Source organism: Ambystoma mexicanum, chromosome 1p (assembly GCF_040938575.1).
Source record: "Ambystoma mexicanum isolate Mex_15411 chromosome 1p, UKY_AmexF1_1, whole genome shotgun sequence".
Classification (NCBI taxonomy): domain Eukaryota; kingdom Metazoa; phylum Chordata; class Amphibia; order Caudata; family Ambystomatidae; genus Ambystoma; species Ambystoma mexicanum.
The window spans coordinates 1,264,086,008-1,264,107,200 of record NC_090921.1 but is presented as its reverse complement, the minus strand read 5'-3'; the positions used below and the strand labels follow the sequence as shown (position 1 = coordinate 1,264,107,200).

Below are 21,193 nucleotides of genomic sequence, written 5' to 3'. Positions count from 1 at the left end.
GTTAGCAAATACAGGCGTGTTCTTTATCATTCCACCCCCCTCTACTTGTGTCAGTGTGTTACCGACTGGTTAGTTTTCTCTGTGTATCCTGTTTTTGGGGTCGGGCTGATAAATGTTGTTTTTCTCTTCAGCTTGCTTTTGTGTCTACTCAATAGGTCACACATTGGTTATTCTTCTCTCCGGCCCCTGCTTTTGTTCTCAGGCTGGTTCCTTGTTTGTCACTCAAGTTTCTGTTTTGGTGATGGTCTGGTAAGGCTGATGTCTTGTCTCTCTCTACATACACCCTGTTTTTCATGTCCCACACAGACAGAAGACATCTTGGATTTTGGTTTGATGCAAGTGGGTTGCTTGTCTTTCCAGTTCCTGTGTTTTGTGTCAGGCTGTTAAAGGTTGGTTTCTTGTCCATTTAGTGTTCAATTTGTACGAGTTAATTGCATATATTTACAAAGATTGTTTTAGTTTTTGTCCCATAAAGTTCAATTCCTTGTCCATTCAGCTTCCAGCAGTTATGCTTATACAGCTTGGTTACATGTCCCTCCCACTACCCTATTCAGTATTTGACTGGTACAGGTTGGTTTTGTATCTCTTTAGTCCTTGTTGTTGGTGTTGGCCACGAAGAGATCCTAACATTTCTGGAGCCTGTCTGCATTGTGCATGCTTTGTTTTGGTTGGTTTTAGTTCTCTTCATACCTTTATTTGTCAAGCATTTGCGTGTTGGTTCCTGGTTCCCCTGCCCCTGTGTTTAGATTATGGGCTCTTAAAGTGCCATTCTTGGTGCCCCTAGCCCTTTTTGGGTGATAGGTTGCTGCAGGTAGATTATTTTGTATCCTTTTGCTCATGTGTTTGTCCCTTCAGCTACTTATTTAGTCTTGAGCTTATTCAATCTGTTCATTGTGTCTGTAGTCCTGTTTTTGGTGTCTTGATTGGTATTCTATTAGTATAGGTTGATTCACAGACTTAGCACTAGTGGGCTATATTTTTCTTCATGCTAATGTTAGATGCTCCTAGAGGGTGGTTATGTGTCTTGCCATAGGTTCCTTCCATGGCCAGGCTGGTAAACTTTGGTTCCCTGTCCTTTCTGGCATCAGGCTGGTACAGGCAAGTTCCCTATAACTCTCCTCCATGTTTGGTGTTAGGTTATTCAATGTTGGTACCTTGTCTATAGAAACAGTGCTTTGGATTCATGTTTGTGCAGGTTGGGTTTGCTATTCTTCAGCCGTGACCTTTGCAATCAAACTGGTATGGATCGTTTTTTGTCTGCCTAACTGCTGTTTTTGGTTGCATGCTCATACATACAGGTTGATTCTTTTTCACGTCAAACCCTGTTTTCGGGTCGGATTGTGGACATCATTTTCTTGCTTTCGTACCAATGTTTTGTGTTAGGCTGATATTGAATTATTTGTATGCTGTTTTGATGACGATTTGTGAGGTCTTCTCCCTCAAGCCTCTGTTTATGATTGTAGAAATGTATAGGTTAGTCCGGACCCCTTTTTCAGTTTTTAGCTGTAACGGATTAGCTTGTTTTCCCTACATAACCTGTTTTTTTTACTTTCTCTGTCTGTCTAGTCTCTGGGTTTAGCGTTGGGCGGGTGCATGTGCGATCTATGTCTCTTCACATGATGCTTTCACATTAGACTGATACAGATTGTCTCTAGAGGTTTTAGTGTAGATGTTTGCTCTATGTCCCTTCGACTCTATTTTTAGTATTTGCTGGTGGCCATTGATCTCTCGACTCTTCAGCGCCCACTAGTTTGGGCTTGTGCAGGCTGGATCCCTGCCCTGTTTTTCCCTCTTTTATGTGTAAGTTGATGATCGTCCGTCATGTTACATTTTGTGTGCTCTTTTTCGTGTCAGGCATGCAATGGATGTGCCTGTGTCCTTGTAGGTGCTCTGTTTGGTGCCTTGTCTGTACATTTTTGTTCTTTTTATATCCTGGCTCTGTTATTGGTTTTGTCGTTGGTTCCTTGTGTCCCCAGAATCTGTTTTTAAATATGAGCGGTACAAGTACTATAAGTGACACTTTAGCCACTTGCCTTTGATATTTGGCTGGTACTACCAGCTCCTTTGTCTCTTTGTACTGTGTGTTTGATATTGGTTTTGCACAGATTTGTTTTCTCTCTCTCCTTGTTGTGTGTGAGTTGCTGCTTTATTGTCCACCAGATGCTGTCAAAATTGTCATGATGTTGCTCTCTGGGGTTTCCTTGACTCTCTGAACTTGTTATTCTGACCCAAAGCAGATGTTGTATATTGCTTAAATTGTTCCGCCCAAGTCAGTTGTTGATCTGAGCCCACCATCTCTAAGTCTAATTGAACACTGTAACCAGGTGTGTTTCTGCTTTCACAGCCCAGACTCCGATTGAAGAGTTCACCCCCACGCCGGCGTTCCCAGCGCTGCAGTACTTGGAGTCTGTGGACGAGGGTGGAGTGGCCTGGCGAGCAGGCCTCCGGATGGGGGACTTTTTGATTGAGGTAAATGTTGCATTTCCCAAGCCCACCTCCCTGTTCTTATGAAGTTGGTCATCACAGTCACATTGCGGATTGTGCATAGCACCTTCCTTACACTCACCCACCTCATTGGTCGATTAGTGGATTGTGAAAGCACAGAGCTTGGACACAACACTTCACTGGCACGTTGATCACAGTGTTGATGTGGATTGTGTTCACCACCTCTCATGACCTTTGCAAATTGATCGTAGTGGGCGCATGTAATGCACAGCGCCAGGCCTTGACTCACACTCCTAATTGCCACAGAAAAGGTGTAAATGGTGGAGCAGAAACTTACCTGTACAGGCACACTTATTGGCACGGTGTAAACGGTCGATAGTGCCAGCAGCAGAGATTATTTTCCTCACCTCTGTCACTTCTGGGTTAATTATTTTGCCTGTGCATATTTGTTTTTCGGTTTGTGCATCTGAAATTACTCACACCTTTGCATATATTTTGGTGTGCAGGTAAATATTTGTTTGTCTGTGTGTCTGTATTTTTTCTCATGCCATTGCATAAATGTGTGTGTGCATGCATCTATGTGGCTTTGTATATATGTTTGCATAGCTGTTTTTGAGTAGTTTGCTCACCCCTGCATGTATTTGTCTGAGTGCGTACATCTCTGTGTATCTGTCTATCTGGGAATATGTTGTCAGTCTGCAAGTAATCATGGGATTGCACTTTTTCATGTGTTTTACTTGTGAACATCTCTGTGTGTTTGTAAATGTTATTACACTATCAGTCAAAATACGTGATTATGTGCTAACTCCAATTGTGCATGTATTGTATGTGGCTATGTCTGTTTAGGTCATTATGGCATGCTTCTTTTGACTATTTGCTGTAACCTTTGCATGTGCATAGAACTGTGTGTGTTTGTAAGTCTTACTGTGTATGTCTGTCCATGACCTGCCGATACCTGTTTGCAAATGCAAAGTAACACGGCCACGAGGGGCTGCTGACCCCACCATGAATGCTGTGAATCGTGGAGGGACGCACATTGAATGCAAATCTAAATGGCGAAGGAAGGGTGTATTGCACTTGAAGCGGCTAACTCCTTCGTCATTTAAATCATCTTGTTTTGCAAAAGCTATAAACCCTTTTTAGCAAAGCATGCATGGATAGGACTTTGGTGTAGTCTACTCTTGTTATTTATTTATTTTTGGTAGCGGGTATGATGTCACTGGAAGGCTACTTCAAGGTGCAGCAGCCTCTTTACCATGATGATTGATTGCTGTCATATGGTGTGGTAAGCATGCAGGAGTCACTGACCTAGAATGATACGATCATAAACTGTAAGAATGGAGACTGACAAGCAGCAGGTCACAACTCAATCATGCTGCTACTGAAATTTTTATGTATGAGACAGTAATTTCAAATCTGGAGACAAGATGGCTCGCAAACCCAGAAAGCACTTTCAATACGATCTCACCTAGACTGTTTGTGGAACTCGATTTCACTTGTTCAAGGTACTATCAAAGAGAACCTCAAGACAACATGTCTCTCTCAGTGAGGGGGTACATCCCATTAATAAGGGTGTGAGCTAAGGAAGCCATTAACCTAACACCATCAGACTCCCTGACTACATTATGGTTTTATCAATGTTAAGGAAGAGTCAGTTCTGCTCCTGTCACGTGGCTAAATTTGGGATGAACATTGAGTGGTTGTGAATCATCCCTTAGGCTTTACATTGAAAGGTCATTTGCACAGAGATAACCCAGAAGATCAAAATTATTACTCTAACCTTTGGTTATTTTTCCTTGAGCGCTTTAAAAAAGAATGAATACATGTGTTCAGGCTCGAGGAGATCCCTGGAAGAACTGGTATGTTAAGTGACTTATGCAATTCCGTAGCATAAGTCATATCAATTCCATAGCTCATGCCATGCTGGAGCAAGCATATGTAGGCATAAAACAGGACCCCATTGCTCCTAAGGCTATGCCTATCTGTCCTGTGAAGCATAGTTTATGTACTGTATTATCAATAGTACTGATAAGACCTATCTGACAAAGGAATGTGTAGAGGGGTAGTCGATAGGCACAAGGTCCCCCGTCAAATATACCAGTATTGTGATAGACCTCTAAACCTGATGATGTGATATCAAGAAAAACAGCCTGGTTAAGCCCTATTCAGTAAGGTCTTGAAGATATGACTTTAGCCAATAGGTTATCATCCAATCCCAGTTGTATGAGGAGCAGCCACTCACAGGGTTTGTTTTTTCAGATGTCATTATAGGAAGGCAACCGAATAACAATTCAAGCAGTTCATCCCAGTGCTGGTCCATACCGGAATCCCAAAGTATAAATTGCACAACGTGTAGCTTTCCAAATCAACAGGGCCGCTGTCCAAGCACTACAGTCTTCCTGTCGAAACATCCATATTTATGAAACTATTGGATATCACCCTGTATTCCTAGGCCATCTTTTGGAGTGGGATTCAAGCACCCTAAAGAAAGTGGTAATGCAGACTGTGACAGCTTGACTTTTTTCAGAGATCCATCTTTTCCTGTGAACTATTCAGTTGCAGGATGGTGAGATTGGGATTTCTTGGCTTAATACCATATACCTTCTTCCTTGTGGGTACCCCTTTACTTTGTCCAACCTAACACAGAATAATGCCTTCTGGATTTCAGCCACAGGAACCCTTTTATCTGAAATGAGAACGCAGATGTAGGTTTCCATTACTCCTGCCTATCACCCATCTGGGCAATTCTGCTGTGTGCTAAATGAAGCTTGTAAAACTGGAGTATTGTGGCTTGAAGGCTATGAGTGAATCTTAATCACAGGCAATTTCTCAGGGCAACTCTCCTGGCCCCCGTTTTTAAGCCTCTCATGGTCACACCCAAATAGGGTCAATCCAGCCTTAACTGATTGGTCATATCCTTTCTGCACGAGACTACAAACAACTCCAGGCATGGTTTGACACCATTGGGCATCATCAATGAGCTGTAGCTTTGGTCTCTAGATACAACAGGCTAGGGATCCACATCTAGGCATACCCATCCCACTTGGGGTGACAAATGCAAAACTGACGGATGATAGCTGGAAGTTTATCAATTATTCTTATCCACTGGCAGCTACTCTGGAAAACCCTCATTGGAATCTTTTTTCATCTGACATGCCATTATTTTTTTATATGCACATAAGAGTTTGTTCCATCCCAAAAGAAGTGGAAGGGAATGCCCAGATGTTGGTCCTCAGCTTGCCATGCCTAGAGACCCAAGATACACCTTCACTGACAATGCTCAATGAAGCTAAACCATGTCTTGGGTTGCCTGTGGTCTTGTGCAGAAGAGATGTGGCCTGTGAGTTTCCCAGAGCTTTTCCAGTGGTTTTTTATTTAGTCAGAACCACTGTTTTGTGTTGCATTTGTCACCAAGGGTGAGACGCGTATCCCTGGACATGGGTTCTGAGCTTGCCATGGCTAGAAAGCAAAATAACAACTCACTGATGAAGCCCAATGACGAAGAAACATGTCTGGAATCTCTTGTGGGCACATGCAGAAAGGATGTAACTGCACAGTTTGGGCTAGGCTGTCCATTTTGGGGTGGGACCAACCCTGATTTCCACATGGTCTGTCCTCTTTTTTTTAATGGCATGGTAAGCTGAAACATGATGGTCTGCTGGGTTGTGCAGAGCTTTGCCAGTGGTTTTTCATTCATTCAGAACCCTCCAGCCATCAATCGTTTGAGTTTCAAAATGAAGCACACTGATACGTTCTGGGTTTCACCACACCAACAGACCCCCTTTCTTTGAATTAATTGTCTTAGTGCTTGCTGAGTGAAACAGTTTGACCCACTCACAGATCCCTTTTCCTTGGGATCATTCACTTTCTGTCCGATTAGAGAAGCAGACTGATACTTTCTCTGAGTCACGGATATTGTTTATGTTTTCGCGCCCCCGCCCCAATTTTTGGGGCAACACTGGCTTTCAACCACAAATCCCCTTTTCGTAGGATCGATCCCTATCTGTGGCAATGAGAGATGACTGATATGTAATGTATTCTTTCTTTCCTCCCTCAATTCCTCCCCTTAGATATATCTTCCCAGTGTGAGCTGTCTTCTGAAACATGTGTCCAGGCACCAGTTGGCACCATGAAGCTGTGTTCAGCACCTTTAAGTGCCGTGGCACTGGATGTGACATCGTTGACAGTATATACGGAGCTGGCAGCATTTCATGAATTTGGTTCTTTTTTTCTGTACATTTAGTCCACTGCTTCAGGAATGCAATGAATACATTTTTGCCACTGTGTCAACCTAATGCCTGAAGGCATCAGGCTTCAAGCCTGGCAGGGGTTATGAGTGGCGGGTGTCCATGTCAGACTTCCACAAAGTATGTCTATACTTCCTTGAAGAAGTACATAACATAGCATATACACAGCACCTGTTAGTACATGCTTCTAATATTTATACTTTCCTCCACAAAGGCTAAAAACGAATGCCGTAGAAATAATTGGTGTCAGAGCCTATGGCTAAGAAGCACAGGTCCCCAAGGAGCTCTGAAAGCCGCTCCACCAGTGACACTCTTCATCCTCGTCATACTCCAGACTATGCAGACAGTCATTCCCGCACTTCGGGCCACAACTGCACTCCCAGTTGCTCTATTCCAGCTCTGTCCATATGGACTGCATTGCCTCTAGCACTGCTCGGCGTAACCCTCAGGTGTGAGTGCCAGTGCAGGATTCTTTAGATTTGCCACCAGCACCTATTGGCTTAGACACCTCTCTAAACCTTGCACTGGTTTCGTCCATTGTTTTAAAAGATGATTTGATTATTTGATGATGCATGTGATCCTATCCCATGTGGACTGGAACAAGTGGACTCTGGAGGAATGTAGGCCTTCCTTGAAAAGTTATATGACCAAGATAATGATCTGACTATAATTACTTCTGATTTGGGGGAAACCAGTGGGTTGGGTCCCTCACTGTCGCTCGATTTTATGCATGCCTTCGCCACTGAGAAACCCCACATGTCTATTCAAACATTTTTAAGGCTATGGAAACCCTTGGGTTGTGTGCTCCCAGAAGCCGGGAAAGGGGGGGTAGTTTGACATCACTTACAGACTTGTTCAGGACATTCCAAAGGAGACATTTCTTCCTTTTAACTGCTGGTACTGACCCTGTTATGGCAATGTGGCTTAAGCCTTTCTCTACTAAAAATACGTCGCCCGGCTCCCAGAATCCAGATTATTTGTCCACACGCCCTATGCCCTGGAGCCTAGTGGTACAGGCCTTTACTGCAGGGTCCAAGTCAGCTACGTCTCCACAGCAAGAAGTTTGATGCATGCGTCTCAGGGTTCTCGTGTCTGGCAGCGTGAATCCCACCTGTATGCTGGGTACACTGTGAGGAGTATAGTTTCTGAAGTTCCAACAATTTGTTCATGCAGAAAATGAAGGAGTGCTTTACCTCTCTGGTGGAGGATGGCAAAAAGGCATCATGTCAGATGCTACAGTCTGGCCTGGATACCCCAGATTGTGGGGCTATGGGCACAGGGTATGTCTTGCGTAGTGTGTCGAAGCTGAGCAGGATCAATCTGAGCCAGACACATAGTTTCATGGTTGAAAGATCTTTGGTTAAATGGGAATGTTACACAAAGGGGTCAACTTAATGGAAAACAGCAGTGTATCCTAATCTTGAAATTCAAACCAACAAGATTTTGTGATCAGCAAAAGCCCTGGGATTCGACGAAAATTCTCTGGGTTCAAAACAAGTCTATCAATATCGGAATCCATAATTCAGCTAGTTCCTTCCATGCATAGTCCCCTTTTTCCTTCACTCACAGTGCCCTGGGCTTTTGGTGTAATTTCTTTTGATGTCACCTGCGGTTTGTGGGAAGGTGCAAAATGCAAGAAGTGATGGCTGGAAGGTTTAGAATGAATCTTACCTCTGGCATTCCTCTGGGCAACCCTCCAGACCATCTTTCTTTTCCTGCCAAACCATTACTGACGGGGAAAGACCATTTGCAAATCAGGATTGGTCCCACCACAAAAGGGGCAGTCTAGCCCAAACTGCTAGATCACATCCCTTCTGAGACCTGGGTCCCGAGCCTGATGGGCCTAGAAACAGAGCAGTTCCGGCTGGACTGCCCCTTTGGGATGGGACCAAGTCTGATTTGTATATGTTAATTTTAATGTTAAAGGACATTTGTACCGCGCACTATCACCACCGGAGTGGTCCCTTGGCCCTCTGGCTGCTCAAACAGGAGGGGAGGTTGAGTTAGTGGGAGGAAGCAGGAAAAGTGCACGAGAGTAGTGATGTGCTGTTGGCGGCCTCAGCCCGATTGGGTCCGTTGGCTGGGCCTGGGGTGTTTGCGGCCGGTAGTCGTCGTGTACTGTTGTGCAAGGCTATGTGAGTTTTTGTTTTGTTGTTGTAGTGTAGTGAAGTTTGTGCGGTTTGTTGTACTGTAGGTTTTGGTTGTGTTTGGTTTGGAGTTTGAGAGGTGTATGCAGAAAGGGAAATTGTTAGTATGGGTTGGTTAGTTTGCGTCTCTATCCTGAATTGAAGTGCTTGGCTTGCGTAGTCTCCCCTGTTGCGGCTCTGTCCTGATATGGGTCTGACTGGCATACAGGTTCCTTACTCCTCTAGCCCTGCCTCTAACATGCTCTCTCATAGCTCCCCTTATCTTCCATTCATACTCCTGTCACCATTGCACCTGCCAATGACAACCTCTCAGGTAGTGGGGTGATTGCCAATATCTTGATAATTCCACACCCATATGGTACTTAGCGGTAGTTAATTAAGGGGCGGGCGAAAGTGTTGGTGGGATTGTCTGGGTAGTTGACTCAGTCTCCGTGCGTATCACCTGTGTTCCAGTCTAACCGGTGTCACCCGTCCAGGTGCCGTGGGTGATACTTTCTCGGGTCCTGGATGTCCGTGTCTTTTTGGTTTACTCATCCTTTCCAGTTTTGGTTTCCTGGTTTAATCTGTGGTGATGTAGAGCCAGGTTTTTAGTGATTTTCTGAATTTAAGGTGATCTTCAGTGTTTCTTATTTCTTTTGGGATGTTGTTCCAGGTTTTTGCGGCTAAGTGGTAGACGGAGGTGCCTCCAAGTTTTTTCTTATGGTATGGTTTGAGTTCCATGCGGGTTTCGTTGCTTGATCGGAGGGGTCTCGTTGGTTTGTAGACTGTTATTTTCTTTTGTAGGAATTCTGCTCCTTGTCCGCTGATTGCCCTGTGCGTTATGCACATTGTCTTTAAGGTGATGCAATGTTTTACTGGGAGCCAGTGTAATGTTTTTAGGGGTGGAGTGATGTGGTCTCTTCTGGGTAGTTTGAGGAGTAGTCTTGCTGCTGCATTTTGGATCCGTTGCAGTTTCCTCAGAAGGTATTCTGGTATTCCGATGTAGAGGATGTTTGCATAGTCAATTTTAGACATGATTAGGGCGACGATAGTGAGTGTTTTGTGCGCGAAGGAGAGGAAAGGTAGACTCCTTCTTGCCGTGCGGAGGAGGAAAAAGCATTTCTTCACTGTTGTATTTATTTGTGGTTCCAGGGTTAGGTTGTTGTCCATTAGGACTCCCAGATTTTTTACTACCTTCGATGGTGTTGGTGCGTTTCCCATTTCTGTTGGCCATGGGATGGTGGTTTCGTTCTCTTGGTCTTTGGATACGATCATGATTTCTGTCTTTCCTGGGTTGATTTTCAGGTTGTTGGTATCCATCCAGTTGAAGACTTCTTTTATACAGTCGGTTAGGGTTGGATGGTCGGCATCGGTGTCTTTGATTTTGTAGATGATCTGAGTGTCATCTGCGTAGTTGTAACATGTAATGTTGTATTTTTTGAAGATTCTGATGACTGGAGTCTGACAGATGTTGAAATTTAGTGGAGATAGTGAGGATCCTTGTGGTACTCCGCAATCGTTGACTCGTGGAGTGGATTTGAAAGGTTTTAACCATACCGTTTCTGTTCTGTCTGCTAGGAATGATTTCGTCCAGCGTAGTGCTGTGTCTGTTATGCCTATGTCCTCTAGTCTTTTGGTCAGGGTGTCGTGGCTAACTGTGTCAAAGGCAGCGGAGAGGTCGAGCAGAATAAGGGCTGAGGTAGTGTTTGAGTCTGTGTTAGTTTTGAGATTGTCCCAGATGGATAGTAGTGCTGTTTCCGTTCCTCTCGCTGGTCTGAAACCAATTTGAGCTTGGTCCAGCAGATGGTATTTTTCTACGTGTTCTTGGGTTAGTTTATATACGTAGGTTTCTAGAAGTTTCGCTGGGTAGGGGATGTTGGAGATCGGCCTGTAGTTGGAAAGGTCATCTACATCACCACTTGTATTTTGTAAGAGTGGCTTGATGTATGCTGATTTGAAGATCTTCGGTACAGTCCCTGTTGAGAGTGATAGATTTATGGTCTTTCTCTTTCTGTAATAGCTTGACAGGCTGAAAAACGATGGCCTGGAGGGTTTCCCAGAGCTTTGTTGTGGTTACGATTTATTCGAAGTAAGTCTCCCAAGCAGCAGTGCCAAAGATCCATTCGACCAGAAAAGCACTGCTTATCAGGTAAGTTGCTGCATTCGCGAAACCAGATGCAAATAACACCCCAGAGCACAGCCTCCCCCATGCTTGTGTGAAGCAGGAGACAAAATCATGGCAGACCAGATTCTTAAGGCGCCAGCCCAGAGTGCTCATGAGTCCTGTTCTCCTCAATTAAAGACGCCTGCGTTGCAAAATATTTATGAATCCCATCAATCCTGTATTTTAAAGAAAGGAGCAGAAGAGGTCGGAGAGTGGCGAAAGACCTGAGGCTGAGCAAAAGGTGATGATAGGAGGTGAGAAGCTGAAAGAGTTTAGAGTTTCTGAAAGGGGCAAGCAGAGGCTGTGGAGAAGGAGAATATAAGAGGGAATGAGCAGCAGGAGGGCTAAGTCGGCAGAAGAGAAGGTCCATGTATCGTATGCTAAAGGGGTGTGTGAGAGAGGTGAGACGAGTACAAGCATGTATCACAGAGGTGCTATTGGATTCAGTTAAGAATCAAACCCTTAAGGAAAAGTTAGTGATGGCCACATACTGTAAATAGGAGTTTGTATTGGAGCTACAATAAAGACGGTTAGAGGGTCCTGGGGGTACAATGAACCAGAACCCTGGAGGTGGTCAGATGCCAAAGAACAACCCCTTAAGACCTCCAAGCTTACTTCACTTCTGCGAAAAGGCCTGGACATCTCTGCTGGTGGACATCTTTATTGGATCTGGGAGCCAAGCCACAATCTTGACAGGAATAATCACTAAAGCGACAATGCAACTGTTAAGAGTCAAACCAGGAGTGTGAGTGAAGAAGATGTTTTTCCTTTAGAGAGGCATTTAATGTTTTCTTCGATGAACCAACCAGAACTGTCATTAAGACCCATAGTGCTTTGACTTGAACTCTGCTCTTGCCTCGCTTTATGTTCATTTCCAAATAATACTTTTGTCAACTGAATATTTTGAATTGGGTCTTTTGTGCAGACCACTCCTCTTCATGACATCCTTACTTCTTTCTTTAGTCCTGGTTTATTATTTCCGGACCTCTGATTTTGGTCCTAAATTATTGGGAGACTCCTCTTCATCTTGATATCGGGGCTCTAAGTTGTGATTCACACCATGCTTAGATAGTGGCAGAGGTGAAATCTGGATAAACCTGGCGTGGGTCCCAAAACTTTCAACAGGAAGCTGGCAAGTAGACCTTTCTGCATGTTGACTCAGGATGCCCACTCTTCCTCCATGTCTTAGAGTCCTGGTTTTTAGTCCCCAACAAACATCCCTTTCTGCCTGCTCATTGAGTTGCAATGGTCTTGTGCCTAGGGAAACTGCTCCAGCCCTGTCCTCCTCCTTCTGTGTCTCCTCCACACCTCACAACCTGATTGTACTGTACCACCAGCCCTCCCTGAATCTCTTCCTTCAGGCTTGTTGCGTGCTTTCTCCTTCACTTTGACTTCTTAGATCTTCTCCCTCTCGTGTGTCCCTCTTCCTCCCCCTTCTGTACTTCTCTTAACCTCAGCCTCCTCTTGGCTGTCTTCCCCAAACACCTCCTAGATGCTCTCAACCTTTTTTTCTCCTAATCTCACCTCTGAACCCCTCGGTCACGACCCGTGACCCAAAACCCCACTGGCATGGTCACATGCCAGGTAGGGTTAGAACTCAGGGTTCACTTGGGGCCCCAAGGGCCTTGCATTATCGTCATGGACTCTCCTGGAGTCAGTCCAGGCACCTTTGGCGCCAGGCTCATGTTCAGATTGGGACATTGTCTTGAAGGGACTACTTTTTCTGTGAAGGCCTGCAGCTAACATGGAGGCACCCACACAGTCTAGTTCCTAAGAACCAGACTGTGCGGTGCAGTGTTTTAGGGTGTGCCAGCCCGGACTACTTTACCTGGACTACTTTACAGAGGGCTATATAAAGCACACCAAAGCTACAGAACGTGCTTTGCGTTATTCTGCAGCCAGCAGCATGACGCTCATCGTGTTCAGAGACCAGCAACCGGAGATCCTTGAACAGCGGACCTGCAGAGGAGACAAAAGAACATCATTGGCAGTCTCTGCTTACCTGCAAGTCTCCATCCGTCGATTCCTGCTGGTCGCGGTCTTCCATCTAGTCGGCAGCATCATCAGGACACCACACACGCACCGGAACGAAGCACCTGGAGGGAGAGAGAAGGAAGGACAATGTTAAAACAGGTTACTCACGGCATTCACGGCAGTAATCACAAAATCCTCACCTGGCTGGGCATTTCTTGGCCGGTTCCGCTCCGGAAATCTTCACACGCCTAGAAAGACCATCGCGAACTGAAAAGGAATAAAGAATACAGTTTAGCAGGAAAAGACATTACCATGCCGCACTTCGCGTTTAACCTACCATCCATCATACGCTCCTGCGTCCATCATCCTGGCTGGAGCCTGATCCAAGTAGCGCATCCACCGAAGCTCCGTGCACCTAAGGGGGAATAAATAAAGGAAAGACATTAATAACAAGAAAAGAAAGCAAGGACATTTTAAGACTGCTATAACCAGACTTACCTCCTTAAAGACACTTGAATGGGTTAGCACCAGTGAAGTGAACTTGGTCGCTCCAACCCACAGAAAACTGCGGGCCCCTGCACAGAAGGCAGGACGGAGAGCACGCCAGACATCACAACAAGGTGAGGAGTGGGCCATCAGGTCGAGTCCAGGGGGCTAGTGGGAGATAACGAAATCTGTTCCTAAATCCAGTCCTCCTGTGTTTTCAGGCCCGACCGTCATAGAAGGCATCGTCTGATATCGAGAAGGGTCCTGGGTGAATCTGGCAACCAGGGCATAAAAGGTGTCCCCGTGGATATCAGGTGAGCGTAACACCCTCCTCCCTAGTCTACCCCTCCCCCCCAAGAATCCCTTCCACTGACTTATCCTCCTGTTTTCTACTCTCAGCCTTATCCATCTAAACTGGGGGAGTGGTTTCACTGGCTGGACTCCAAGAGGGCTGTCAGCTACTTTGTCTCTGAGCTGAGGAATGTAAGGGAAGATGCCCTGCTCTTCATTGGTTATGCAGGATCTCATGAGGGCAAGGCTGTAAAGGTGTATCATCTGTTTCATTTCGAGTGATATGCACTGGCCATGCAAGAAGTGCCGTAAGGTCTTGGGGGCCATTCTATCATGAGCCTGATGGCTACCTCTGCTTTTCGAACGGGTGCACCTACTTTGGACTTCTGACAGGTGGCTACATGCGTTTCACTGTGCATGCTCACCAAACACTACTGCCTGGATTCCTTAGTTGGTCAGGTCGCCTGCTTTAGTACGGGTATTCAAAGGTTTACTGGTTGTTTCTCGCTCTACGCCATACTACTGATTCTGCAGTGCTTTGGCGGTTTATCTAAGATGAAGAATGTGTGAGAGTAAAAATCCATTCAAATATCAAATTGCTTATCTCTCGGAAATGTTGCTTCCGATGGTTTGGTCCTTCCTCTCACAGATTTCTCATTGTGCCCTCGCGACTTACCCTTAACGATGGACAGCTTGCTCAACTCCTGCTTTTCCTCAACTGCTGAGTGCTAGGGAAAAGGTGGAACCGAGGTCATATAGTGCTGCTAGCTCCATTTAATGTTCCCTCGTGGCGGAAAAACATTCCTGACAACAGTTGTGATGGGAAGGATATATCTAAAATGAAGAATCTGTGCTGGGTTGGGGGGAAGACTATTCCATCAGAAAGAATGTTACCCAGAGGTAGGTAATTTGTTAATCTCTTAGGTTCAGCAATAGATCCCTTTTCCTTGGGTGCCTTAGCATAATCTGTGGTGGACCGTGATGATCCTTCCATGGTATTGCCTTCCAGTCTGCTTTCCTTTTCCAGGAGATCATTCCTTTGCTGTACCAAATCTCTCCCAGAGGTAGGGATACTGCAGTGGTATGTGCCCCAGATGTTCAGTGAAGGCCATGAAAGTATATATTTTGCAGAATTCTCTGCCTTTGAGTGAACATAGGAGTGTGTTACTAAGCTTGAGGTTCCAATTCTGATGTCCATGTCTCAGAAAAGAACAGACATGTCAGCTAAGGCGTACCCCGAACTGCTTGATTTCATATGTGAGCCTTGCAGCACTCGTTTTGTTTGTACATTATCTTTTTTGAGGTTAAACAAAACTCGTTGTGCATTCAACATCCCAGAAAAGAGCAGTTTATCTGAATTTGTCCGTGTTCTCTGGTGTCCCAAGTTCCAAACCCCACATTTGGTGCAATTTGGATGACTACCCAGCATGATGTGTGGATAGCTGCATGATTGTAAGTTCCTGATCCTGAGCTTTGTGTACGTGCGACCAAAATTGCAGGCTCAGATCAAGTTGAATATCTTGTTCCCAATAATATGTTGCACTATTGGGTTATTGTAGCATGACACTGTTTTGGTGTCATGGCATTACACTCAAAAGCAGCTGCATGAAGAACCAGCAACAGACTGCTATCACTAGAAGGAAATAGGCTGGCTTTTATAGACTTCCTTTTTTCGAAAATATGCTTCTAAATGACCTGAATGCAAAAGCTTTGCTCGCCAACCATGTTTTCGGGGGCTGACAGCAGCGGGCATTTGTTTCATGGGTATCCCGTTAACGGATAAAATTGCTTCGAAGTAATTTACTTCAAAGGCATTACTTCGAATTACTTTGAATCATGTTTATTTCGTTTTGGGTTAATGGGTAAAAAAGGGTGTGGGGGTGGGATTGAGGTAGGGGTGGTTGTGAAGAGGAAGGGGTGGTATGGGGCGAACCCCCAATTACAAATACATTCTAAGTAGAAGTCCAAAGTAATGCCTACGAAAGTATATTACCTCGGAAGTAATTTTTTTCCGCCAATTAACATGCAACCGTTTCATGATCTTCATACAGACCAGATCACAGAGTTTGAATTGAACTTTCCAAAGAACATATGAAATGCCATGTACACATCTCCGAATTTCAATCTCTAGGCTGACTGATGCTAGTAGAAAGTGATTGCGGCAGGTGTACTATGTTCTCACAAGCAACCTGTCAGATAGGTGGGCAGCAGCATTTGAAATGTGGTGAAAAAGGCAGGGGACTTCCGTATGTGCACGCCCCTGAGAGCCACTGAATCTGGTCATCCAAGAACACTAGCAAGGAAGCATAGGGCCGGATATTCCACCTAGCCATATCTGTGGCACCCTCACAAGGAAATGTTCACTTTTTTTGCAGTGTATGCCAGTTTGACATTACAATCATTCGGGGAATGTCCATTTTAGCAAGTTTCTGGAACATTGTGCAAATATGTCAAATAGCCTGGATTAATTTTCTGTGTCACTGCTGGTGAAAAAATATTTTCCTCTATGTATTCACTATACGTGGTGTGCAGCGTCCTTGTTGATGCCTCTCCCTGCACCTCCACGTTGGTGTCAGTTTCAGTTAGGGACATGATCGTGATTGCTTGGGGATTTGTGATGTTTACCAGATATCTGAGGTGCAGCAATGCTCAATGAAAAATGATTCTCCACTGAAGGGCTTGTTGCACATAAAAAATGAGTGCCCTCAAGTGGGGACAAGAGGGAGGTGGACGAGTTTCTAAAAGGAATGTTTTGGCTGTTGGAGTATTACTAACAGCACATCATCCCTCAGCACCAATGCTCTCCCTCCTCAGGTGAACGGGCAGAATGTGGTGAAGGTGGGACATCGGCAGGTGGTGAACATGATCCGCCAGGGGGGAAACAACCTGATGGTCAAAGTCGTCATGGTGACAAGGAACCCTGAAATGGAGGAGGCCATGAGGAAGAAAGGTAAGGCATTCTGCTGTACTCGTCTTGTCTGTGACGTATGGCAGAGTGTTTACATAAGGAGCCTGGGCTAGCAACTCAACCATCAGGCCACACAGGGAGTTTGTTTGGGAAGTGCAGAGAGAAGTGTGGAAAAAAGTCAACAAATGGAGAAGACCATTTATAAATATGCAAGGTAAGGGGCCCACAACATGCTGGGGACATAAGGACATCCAGGAGTAGGTTTGTGAAGGTGATAAGAGTAGAGGGAAAACATGTAAAAGAGCAACTGGGAGAGTAGTATTGTTAAATGAACGATTTTGTTTAGTAAAAACAACAGACAGACACAACATGGGTTGGGACCAATCATAAGCTGCAGGTGCAAAACTGTGGTTGCTAGAAATATTTACAAGGGAAAGCATCCTGGTGAGGCCTTTAAAGCATAAGGAGTACCAGGTGATAAGATCCGATTAAACATTTCCTTAAGGAGCTTAGATATGTTGTTACAGCCCTATTAACAACATTGTTTAATGTTTTGCTACATACAGAAGGTGGAATTCCACACAACTGGTAAGAGGCTTCAAGTCTACTGGCTAGTCAGCCAAAGATCATGCTATCCCCCATGAAAGAGAGAATGGGCAAACCCCTTGCAAAAGAGAGTTTACAGGACAAAATGCAGCATAGTTTCACAAGGAAACATCATGCCAGATGAGCCTGAATATGTTCTGGATGGCTATGGGAAGAACGCAAAGTAGAGTGATGGAGTGAACTGGTCATGCTTGGGGAAGACTTTGATATCATTTAATGTAGGTTTGAAAATGGCTTAAAACGCGATAAGGGTGGGTGCCATTTGTTAAACTTTGTGAGAAGCTAACAAGGCAGTGATGTTGGTTAACAGAACCTTTTCAGAGGAAATGAAGGTGTGGACTTGGTGAGATCAGGTTTCTGTCAATTGCTCTTCGCAGATAACATGTACCTCTCTCTTAGACCTGATAGCTTAAGTGGGGTAGAAATAAACACGCAGAGGGGTCTAGTATCAGCAACTTAGTTTCAAAGCTGCGAAGTCAAACATTTAAGGCTGGGAAATCATGTGAAGCAATGCAGGATAAGAGGTGATGCTACATTTCGCCAACTAGCAAAGTGGTTTGGGGTGTCTTGGATTTAATAAGCTCAAAGTGGAGTGACAAAGTGCCCAAGCCTAGAGGTAGCAAATTTAATTTTGCAGGGTACAGGTGGGGTTGTAACCAGCAGAAAAGGGTAGCATATGTTCCAAAAACCATATCACTATGAAGTATTTTGAAGATTGTCATATCCAGTTCTGGTGGACCATCTGGATTGCTGCGCCCAAGTTCTCAACTGTGCTGTTTACAGTTTGCGTGACCACATCTGGAAGTATTATGTCCAGTTGTTCAGTCCACATATGCAGTACGGTGTCTCAATCTGGAGGTGAAATAACAAGAAGGCTAGTGATTGGATATAGTTCAGAGACTGCTGCAGAGTTTACACCACAATCCTTATGAAGAGGGGCCCAAGAATGGTAATATGTGTACACTAGATACATATGCAGATATAGGGGCCTATGGTAGAGGTAATATCATTCCTGGCCTAAGAATCAGAGATTTTCAGCAAAGAGCACCCCGAGAGTTAGAGATCTTCCAGTAAAGTCAAAGGAGTAAGGATCATTAAATTACTTTCTCAAAACAATGATGGGGCAAATATAAAAGAACAATAGTACTGAGTAAGGAATTGAAAAACTGGAGTTTTAAGTGGAGCTGTGACATCATGAGTTAGTACACAATGAGCAGCCAGGATTCTTCACGGTCTAGGGAGGATAGCTCAGGGGTAACGTGCTCGCCTTGGAAGCAAGACGGCACGGAGCAACACAGGTTGATTCCCGGGTCTGCACTTAGAAACCTCTGGGTATTAAGCGCGTTATAAATAACCTATCATGGCGCACTTTTTTTTTATTTTTGTATGATAATGCCACATGCTGAAAACTAATGAAAAAGGACCTTCTAGAGTATGTGTAGACAAAAGAGGTTATATATTTTCGTTCCATTTCTTGCCTCCCTCCGTTGTTTTTGTTTTTCCTCTCACTTGATTTTCTACCAGTCACCTTTGAACATTAACCCTCCTGCACTGTTCTGTATTTCCCCACTTTCTCATCTTCTTACTGTCTTGTGTTGTGGCATCACGTCTGATTTATTGATCTCTATCTCATCGTTCTTACTCTCCTGTTTTCTCTTTCTCTCCTCTGTTCCTTCCCTCTCACTCTCTTTCTTTGTGTTCATGGTGGCTTCACTCTGTTCTTTTTGTAAAAACGTACTTGGAGATATATGTCGAAGAGCAGGTTCGCACACTGCAGCTAACCTTCCAGAGCACTGCATTCACTTGCTCACAAGTCGATCCAGGAAGAAGGCTTTCAGCTTTCGGATTGAACTACTCAAGGTTGAATGTTTCATCCATCAGAAGTTCTGAGGAATCTTAGATACATGTCACAATTGCTATGCGTTTAATGAAAAAAGAACCTGAGATAGACTAAAACAAATCAACCAGTAGAAATTAAAACCTATTTGGGAAGAATAATCAGTGGGGACTATGAAGAGGAGCAAAGGTGGCTAGCAATGCTACTCTGTGGTGAGCTGACGATCAGGGACTGTCCATGATGTGGCTCATTTGGCTCTGCTTAGAAATGTGTTGGGATGGTGATCCTTTTAGGATGTAAATGAAGAGCATTGGTGAAACTGAAAAAAGTGTGGAGACTAAATGCACCGTAGCTTACGTTATTGCAGGATCCTAGTGAATGCAATATGACACATGGGTCTCACCTTTCTCCTGGCCCCAGTCAGCAAGCATCCAAACACAATCCTGCTGCAGAAGTGATGGGGCAGCCACGGAGGGGACTTTGTGGTAGGAATTGCAGCTGTCATGTTTGCATTGTCTTCCTTGATTCCAGTATGAGAGGCCTTTGATGGCAGTCCCTCAAGTTTCCACATGGAAACAGCATTGAGGCAGGATGTGGCAGAGGGCTGTAGTGCTTAATGCAACGGCAGGTGGACAAAGGACCTGTTGGTATGATGTTCTTCCCACAGTACAGGTAGTGCAGCAGATGGCATGGAGGACGTCGTAAATGCTTTCTTGTGACATGCACAGCTGTGATGTGGCTCTTGTTCCTGCTTTTTCTGAAAGAGCAGCCTGAGCTCAGACCCTCTGAGGGGCAGGGAAACAGTCCTCCATTTTTCACCCTTATAACACTTGAGTGGTTAGGCCAGGTTCCTTTCAGTCTTATCCACCTCAGAGACTGCATGAACAATGCTAGTTTGTCCGAAACAGGTGGTTCTCTAACGCAAAGCTCTTCTGTACTTCAAATCTAAGAAGGGCAGTCCCTTTTCACCATACAGACCATTACAAAAAGCTCACTAATCCTGAAACCCAATCATCAGGCTGGTCGTATTAGCCTGGGAAACAGATTCATAGCCATCTCAATGGTACTAAAATCAGACCAGCTACTCTTGGCAAAGAGGCAGGTGTCTCCAAGATCATTTGGGAATTGCACACCTTTGTTTATTGATGAGTGGCTCTCTATCTTGACATTATGCATGTATTTTTGGGTATGTGATTAATAGGCTCACTAGCCTAACTTACTAGCCAAGAAAGTGTGTCTGTAGTCGAAGTGGCACTTCCTTTTTTCAGCACTATATAAAGAGCGTAATGTTGAGCGAGTTGAGAGTTGTCTGAGGGAATCAACTTCTCTGCGTTAGTTCTCCAGTAATTGTTCATCCATCTTGTTGACTTTCAGATTTGCTCAAAGGTCCTTGCTTTAGTGTAACATTGTATCACTTGTTTATTGGCTAACTCAAATGAAGTAATACAAAGATGTCATATATGCCCTCGAAGTTGTAACCGCTAGGTGTAATGACTCACAATCTTTCACATTTGGTTAGGCTACAACTGCCCCAAATTAATGATTGGCTAAATCTATCTGTACAATGCACTCTCAGGGATCAAAGTGGAGATTTGCTGAGCGGGAGCTAAAACCAGCTCCTGGGTGTCAGGCATCCCCCTGTAGGAGGCGCTTCCGCTGGAGAACCAGGAGCTACCAGAGATGCCCCTTAGACTTTTTGCCCGTTCTGTATGAACCATTGTGCTTAAATGTATATTAGGTGTGTTCTAATTCTTCTTTATTAACATTCTCAAATCCTTAAATTTAATGTCACCTATACATGTTTGGAAGGAACTAGTTGGCCCTAGGAGTCATAAGTAGCGCCTGGTAGCTGCTGGCTTCAAGCTAACCAGGCTCTACTGTGCTAGAAGCAGGAGCTAAATCGCTTCCAGCTCCTCTCATTTTAGGACCCTGCACTCTTGAGTAAAAACTTGTGCTTTGATCACAAGTTCTGTAAAGAAGGCCTCTTTTAGTGTGTCAAAGGCTGTGTAGCTGTCCATGGCACAACTGAGCACTATAAAGTGTCTTATGGGAATCAACTAATTTAATAGTGCCACAAGTGTCCTATCATCCTTCAGCTAGGGGCGCCAC

General features: G+C 44.6%; 1 protein-coding gene across 1 annotated transcript in view; it reads left to right on the top strand.

Annotated features, from left to right (window-relative positions):
- Window positions 1-21,193, top strand: part of SHANK1 (SH3 and multiple ankyrin repeat domains 1) — a 2,604,687-nt gene that overhangs the window by 1,889,786 nt on the left and 693,708 nt on the right. Inside the window, exons 16-17 of the mRNA XM_069605116.1 lie at window positions 2,345-2,469; window positions 16,548-16,683. Of these exons, the coding sequence (XP_069461217.1) occupies window positions 2,345-2,469; window positions 16,548-16,683 (261 nt within the window). The remainder of the gene's footprint in view (window positions 1-2,344; window positions 2,470-16,547; window positions 16,684-21,193) is intronic.